Here is a 6,708-nt window from a genome sequence, read left to right as displayed (position 1 = left end):
AATAGGGGATTTATGGAGAAAAAACTAGGAAGAGAGATAACGTTTGAAATGTTAAAAAACAAAACAACCAATAACCAAAGACAAGCTTTAAAAAAAGTAAAGTATTGTTTAAAATATTTATAATAGGTTCATTTTGGACAAAATGTCATACCCTGCATAAAAATGTTACAATTCTTAAAATTATGTACATGGATTTGTATTCAAAACATTATAACTACATGATTTTTTAATAGTGTATAGAACATTTGAAATATAACTAAAGTCATTTCAGGTATTCAAGGTATACATGCAAAATCTTTATTCCATAAAAATCATTAAGAAGCTGTTTTAACACCGAGAATGTGTAGGTTTTAGTTCAGCCACGGTGTGAACTTTGAAAATAGGTCATTTTCACTACAGAAAATGAAGAAATGAATTGCAAAATAACTTTATTATTCTTCATGAGTAATAAAGGGCAGATGGTTGGGTAGCTTGTAGTTAAAATCATGTTAATTGTCTCCAATTTGGGATTTTTTTCTTTTGCAAAAAACGAATACACAGTGACAGAGTTGTTCAACCAATACATTACCACAAAACAGCTCACCAGAGACAGGATGCTGTGAGTGGCTTTGCTTTCAGGAGATGTCTGGGAGGAAAGGATTGAGCTGTGGAGATGCTGAGCAGTTTTGCGGTGTTTGTACAGGAAAATCACCATGTAGAGGCTGGCCCACATCATTATGATCACATAGAAGAGATCATGAGTGATAATAAGGCCAAAAAATGACCCTGAATTGTAAACCCCAAAGTTTGTGTTTTGACAGTAACCATCTACATATCCAAGGCCACTGGGTGTATAATTTGCATTGGCTCTTACCAAGTCAGTCATATATCCATAGGTTATTAGGTTAATAAGCCAGGAGCAAGCTAAAAAAGAAAAAATCCATGTGGAGAGTCTAGACTTAAGCCAGACCCACTTAAAATTACTGGGAGTGATGGTAATGACTTGGAATGTGCTTAGAACACAGGTGGTGCAGATGGACAGACCCCGACTGACTCTGCATGAAAACAGAACTGCCTTACAACCAATATCATCCAAAAAATTGGGTACTCCAAAGGATAACATGATAGCTTTTATCAATGAGAACACAATTGTCAACATATTAACTATTGTCAGATGCATGAAAATTAAATCTATAAACTTCTTATAATGAGGCCTGAAGAAGAAAGTGTATATATATAACATTAACAATGATGAGTTCCCTATGACACCAAAACAAAACTGGAAAAGAAGAAAGAACTGGAGGGTGGTGTCTCTTGGAATCATGGTGTTACTGTGGGTCAGGTTTGTTAGCTGTAGTGTACCAAATAAATATACTTTATTTTAAAACAATTTGAAAAATGCTGTTTGTAGAAAAATATGCCAATTGACAGCTCAGGAACAGAGAGAACTGACGTAACATCCACCTCTTTTCTTTCTTCCTCCAACTCTCCTGTTTTTCATTCTTCTTTTCCTCCTCTTTGCTTCTTCTTTTGGTTTTTCAAGTCAGGGATTCTCTATGTTTTCATCTTTGGAACTTGCTCTGTAGACAAAGCTGGCCTCCCATTCACAGAGATCCGCCTATATCTATCTCCCAAGTGCTGAGATCAAAAGTTTGGACCACTACCAAGTAGAGCAATGTGCAACTCTTTTCAATGTTAGGTACAGAAATGACACTTTAGAAACTGCATTCCTGGGATTCTGGAGCATCATAGAGGATAGAATAGGGTGTTGAGAATAATAAATGATCAAATTCACCCAAACTCCCTGAAGTTTGCTTTATCTGTTGTTAGACAGAAGGATACATTGAACTATGTGAAACCAAATTTTCCATGTTATGAGAAATTTTAAAATTGTTCTTACTACTTGTATGAGGGTTTTGGCTGCATGTCTGTGCATTATATGTACATGACTTAAGATCAATTTCTGGATTTCTGGAAGGGCAGCTAATAGTCTTTAAATGTTTATTTATTTTTGCAGCCCCATTGAATTTCTATTCATCAGTAAATACTTTTTTGATCCTATGTATCAATGCTTTCAGGTTTACAGCATTTACTACTATAACATATAAAGTAATATGTGTGCTCGCTTTTCTTTTTTGGGCTACACATACATTATTTGTCGGCTTTGTGATGACTAAATTCTTAGACTTTTCTTTCATTCAAATCTACAGAAAACCATCAATGTTCTGAGGCATTTAATTTTATATATTTATTTTGCTCACAACTTTAAGCTAAACAGACAATAGGCAGAACACAATATCCAGGGTAAGACTACATATACAACATTATTGAGCACATCTTCTCAAAAATGTGTTTCTGAGATATTCAGTGACCAAATGAACTAGGCTGGTTCTTATTGATTACCCCACTCTAACCAAAGAGTGTATATTTTGTTTTTGCAACATCTGAATTCTGCTATCACGTTAAGGTATTTTTTTTTTTTATTCCTGATCCAGAGGCAGATTGCTAAAGACCATGGTTACAAAGAGAAAGACAATGACACAAGCTTGAACTTGAAATTCACCACATTGCTATGCCTCCCATGTTCTTTGGATTAGGGTGTTTGTGTTTGCAGTTGCTGTACATTGCTTTTAGATTCACTCTTCCCCTGATCTAACCAATTTTGTTATCTGAAATAAAAACCTTTATTTTTTGGTGCATATCTATGATTCCTCAACAGTCTCTTTATCCTGAAAAGGTCTATTAGAATTTTCCCAATGTTCTGGCTTGAATTCTCATTACACACCATGAAATTCTGTTTTGGTACCATTTTTTATGCTAGACAAAATATTCTATAGTGAGGAACCAACATTACCTAAAGAATAAATGTTATAGGTACAATGCCTATCTAAGTGTAACAAATTTAATTTAAAATTTTGTATCAATATGCAGTGATAAATTAGCTACTGTTCAAAATTAGCATAATTCATCTAGAGAGAAAAAATACTGTCTGGGAAAGAATACATGATGCAGGAGAGACAAAAGCTAAGCTCTACCAAGACAGGGACATCTAATTCTACTTCACTTATGTTTTGTCATATGGTTCTGGGCCATAAGGCTAAACGCGGGTGCTCCGGCATTATAAAAATTATATAAGACTGGCCAGGCATCCAGTTGTCTCTACAAATTATTTAACTGAGAAGCTGTGCTTTGTGCTTTCTACATATTCAGGTAACATTTATTTCCTTCTCAGATTTGTAAAGTCCTTGAAGACTAGCTATAGTCTTGTAATCAAACTTAACTTAATTAACATTAAAGAAAATGTTCTAGATTTAAAAGGATGGTTTTCAGATGATAATGCAGGTTAAAATATATACAAAAAATTACAGAGCTGGAAAGTCAACTCTGAGAATAACTGCTTATCATGCAGGCTCAGAAAGTGAGTTCAGATATCAAGCATGAGGGTAAACGTTGAATATGGGGGGCTTAGCAGGGTAGTAAAACATGGATCACTGAAGTCTAATGAGCATCTAGACATTCCAACTGAGGTACTCCAAGAGGAGTGAGAGACCCGGCCTCAAACAATTTGGAGGAGAAAGAAGAAGATACATGTTGCCACTGTTTATTCTTACAAATACATGGACCAGTGAGCACACACATGCATGCACATGCCTCACACAAAATAAGCAGAAAAGAAATGCCTGATACCAAGCAAGTTAAAAAGGAAATGCACATTTTGACAATCACGTGATGAAAAAAATCCATTATCAAATTGAGCTGCAGTGTGTCTTTTATAGAAATGTGTGTGTAAAATTGATAAAGGGACGTGAGAAAACAACAGGATATTTAAAGGAAATTTGAAGTGAAAGCCAATGTAAAGGAGTTAAATAAACAAAAGCAAAACAATACCACACCGAGAAATGAACAGAAAAACAAGTCCATTCCCACTATCTTGTAGGAAAATATTCCTCTATGAGACTTGCCTGTTGTCCAGAATAAAAGACACAACAAGAAGATTTAATAATGTATACAGCAGCTGGGAAACTCCAAATGCCTGTGAAAAGATTACATTACGATTACTTAAGCTATAGGACTTTAAGAGAAATGTGCAAAGTTCTATAAGATAAAACAGCCTTCAAAGGTTTTAGAATCATAAAAATACAGATTTTTCTCATGACATTGAATTACTGAATGGATAAGATGAAAAGTATTGACAAAGCAAACAATGGGGTCTTGAAATGTCTCAGTAGGTAAGAGCACTTGCTGCTCTTCCACAGAGCCTGGGTTTACTTCCTATCACCACATAGAGCCTCTTACCTGTCTGTAAGACCACTTCCAGAAGATTTGTCACTACTGCTGGTTTCCTGGAGCATTGTCCTCATGTGAATCATAGAAAAACAGGTAGGCAAACCAACATATGCATAAAATATATGAATAAAAATAAAGACAAAAATATTTTAATAAAGGCTAAGAAAAGTGTTGTACAGAATAATAAGAGAAAAATACCCTAACTTGACAGAAAATTAGGAGAAAAATATATCTGAATAAAAAAACAATAACAAAAAAGTGTAAGCTTCTATGAAGTATTGTAAATGGATTGGCAGACTATGGAGAAGAGAGAATCACTGGAAAAGTTGCCATACCTCTTCTTGCTCTGTGTGTGAAGTGTTACAAATACTTTTTCAGGGCAGTGTGAATCCCACAGACATGAAGCATTACAGGCAGTCTTTGAAAACCAGCATCACAATAGCCACAACTAAATAAGGGACAGGACAGGACTCTTCCTCCCATGGTGACAATGACCTTATTTACTGTGCATCATTTTAATGCACCCCAAGGAAAAGATTTCTCTGCCAGACACAATGTGATTCTCATGGTAATTGATTAAGCCAAGTAAATAAGATTTCAGTCTCTGTCTGAAGATGTGCATTTTCCCAAGTTGAACTACATCACCAAGGAAAGTTTACAATCTAGAAAATTATTAAAAGTTTCCAATGTAGAAATTATCACAGCCATTATCATGTGATACCAGAAATTCAATTATTTTCTTGTTGAATTCTGTTCATTCAAAATTGCATTGTTTAGTCTTCAAATCTTTGTGCAATTTTTCTTTCTACTTATTTCTAGTTTTATTATCCTATTATCTGATAAGTACAAGTAATTACAGTGATTCTTTTGTTTTTATATTATTAGTAGTATAAATAGTTCTAATCCTATCATTAGTGCGATATGTGTTTTTGTGTTTGTGTTTTTGTGTGTGTATATGTGTGTGTACGTGTGTGTTTATGTGTGTGTGTTTGTTTTTTTGTGTTTGTATATATATATATATATGTGTGTGTGTGTGTGTGTGTGTGTGTGTGTTAAAATGTTGCCAGCATGTTATCTGTGCATCAAATCCATGCAGTGATCATGGAGTTCAGAAGAGGGCACTGTACTCCTAGGATCTGGTTAAAGGTGGTTGTGAGCCCTCATGTAGGTTGTGGGAATTAATCAAACCAGGGTCCTCTGGAAGAGCAGCCAGTGTTGTTTACCACTGGGTCTTGGGTCCAGACCCCTCATTTCTAATTTTATTAATTTGTATCTCTTTTTTACATCTTTTAATTAGTTTGGGTAAAATTTGTCCATCTTAACAAGACAGGGATGAATACATTTAACCCCAGTACTCAAGAGGCAGAGATGGAGGCAGAGGCAGAGACAGGTTGATCTCTGAGCTGGAGACCAGCCTGGTCTACAGAAGTAATTTTAGGAGAGCCAGTGTTAGGCAGAGAAATCTTACATTGAAGTAAACAACAGCAACACAAACAAATCAAAATACAAAAACCAAACCAATACAAAACAAACAAATTGTCAATCTTGTTTGTTTTCAAATAACCAACTCTTCATTTCATTGATTCTTTGTGTTCTTGCTGTTGGCTCTAGTTCATCTTTTCAGACATGAGATTGATTCTCTCATACTGTATACTATTTCTAGGTATTATTTTTCCTTTCATTCTAGAACTTTCAGGAGTGCTGCTAAGTTATTTGTACAAAATCTTTCCAGGTTTTTTTTTTTTTTTTTTTTTTTTTTTTACATAGGCACTTAGTACTATGAACTTGTTTCTTAGAACTGTCTGCATTGAGCCCCATTAGTTTGGATGTTCTGAAAATTCATTCTTATTCAATTCTGAAACATTTTGACTTTATTGACTTATGTATTAATTTTCATTTGGCTTATTAGTTTCAACCATTACCATATTATTATTTTCATTATTATTGTTGTTGTTATTATTTTCACCAAACCAGGTGTCTTTTTATTGTTCTGGCTGTCCTGGAACTAATTCTGTAGACGCAGGTGGCCTTAAATTCACACATATTCTGCTTCTGCCTTTCATGTTCTGAAATTAAAGGTGTACACCACTGTGGCTACTCTTCAGTTTACACAACTTTGTATATTTTTTGTTGTTTATTTTTGCACAATCAATAAGGTAGTCAAATGAGTTGAAGAGCATTATTTTAATCATTTTATATTTGTTGTTGACACTTACTGTGTTTCCAAGTACACAGACCAATTAGAAAAGTACACAGTCAAACCATGAGCTGCTGAGTAAAATATGTATTCTTTTGTGTTTGGGTAAAATGTTCTATAGGTCTCTGCTAGGTCCATATTATTAATGACATTACTTAAATAATTTGTCTGAGTGACATAGAGTGGGGTAGTGAACTCATCTAATGTCACCATGTGAGAGAGAATATGTGATTTAAGTTTAGCCA

At 34.5% G+C, this 6,708-nt stretch overlaps 1 protein-coding gene across 1 annotated transcript; it reads right to left on the bottom strand.

Moving 5' to 3' along the window:
• Nucleotides 1-355: 355 nt before the first annotated feature.
• Nucleotides 356-1,303, bottom strand: LOC308413824 (vomeronasal type-1 receptor 4-like; the record flags this gene model as incomplete). The annotated part of the gene is made up of 1 exon (XM_080908925.1): nucleotides 356-1,303. The coding sequence occupies one exon, from the start codon at nucleotides 1,301-1,303 to the stop codon at nucleotides 356-358; it is 948 nt and encodes a 315-aa protein (XP_080765051.1).
• Between the last annotated feature and the right edge of the window lie 5,405 nt (nucleotides 1,304-6,708).

Source organism: Micromys minutus, assembly GCF_963924665.1.
Source record: "Micromys minutus genome assembly, chromosome: 32".
NCBI classification, from domain to species: Eukaryota; Metazoa; Chordata; class Mammalia; order Rodentia; family Muridae; genus Micromys; species Micromys minutus.
Note: the sequence above shows the minus strand (reverse complement) of the source record. Positions and strands in the feature narration are given on the sequence as shown.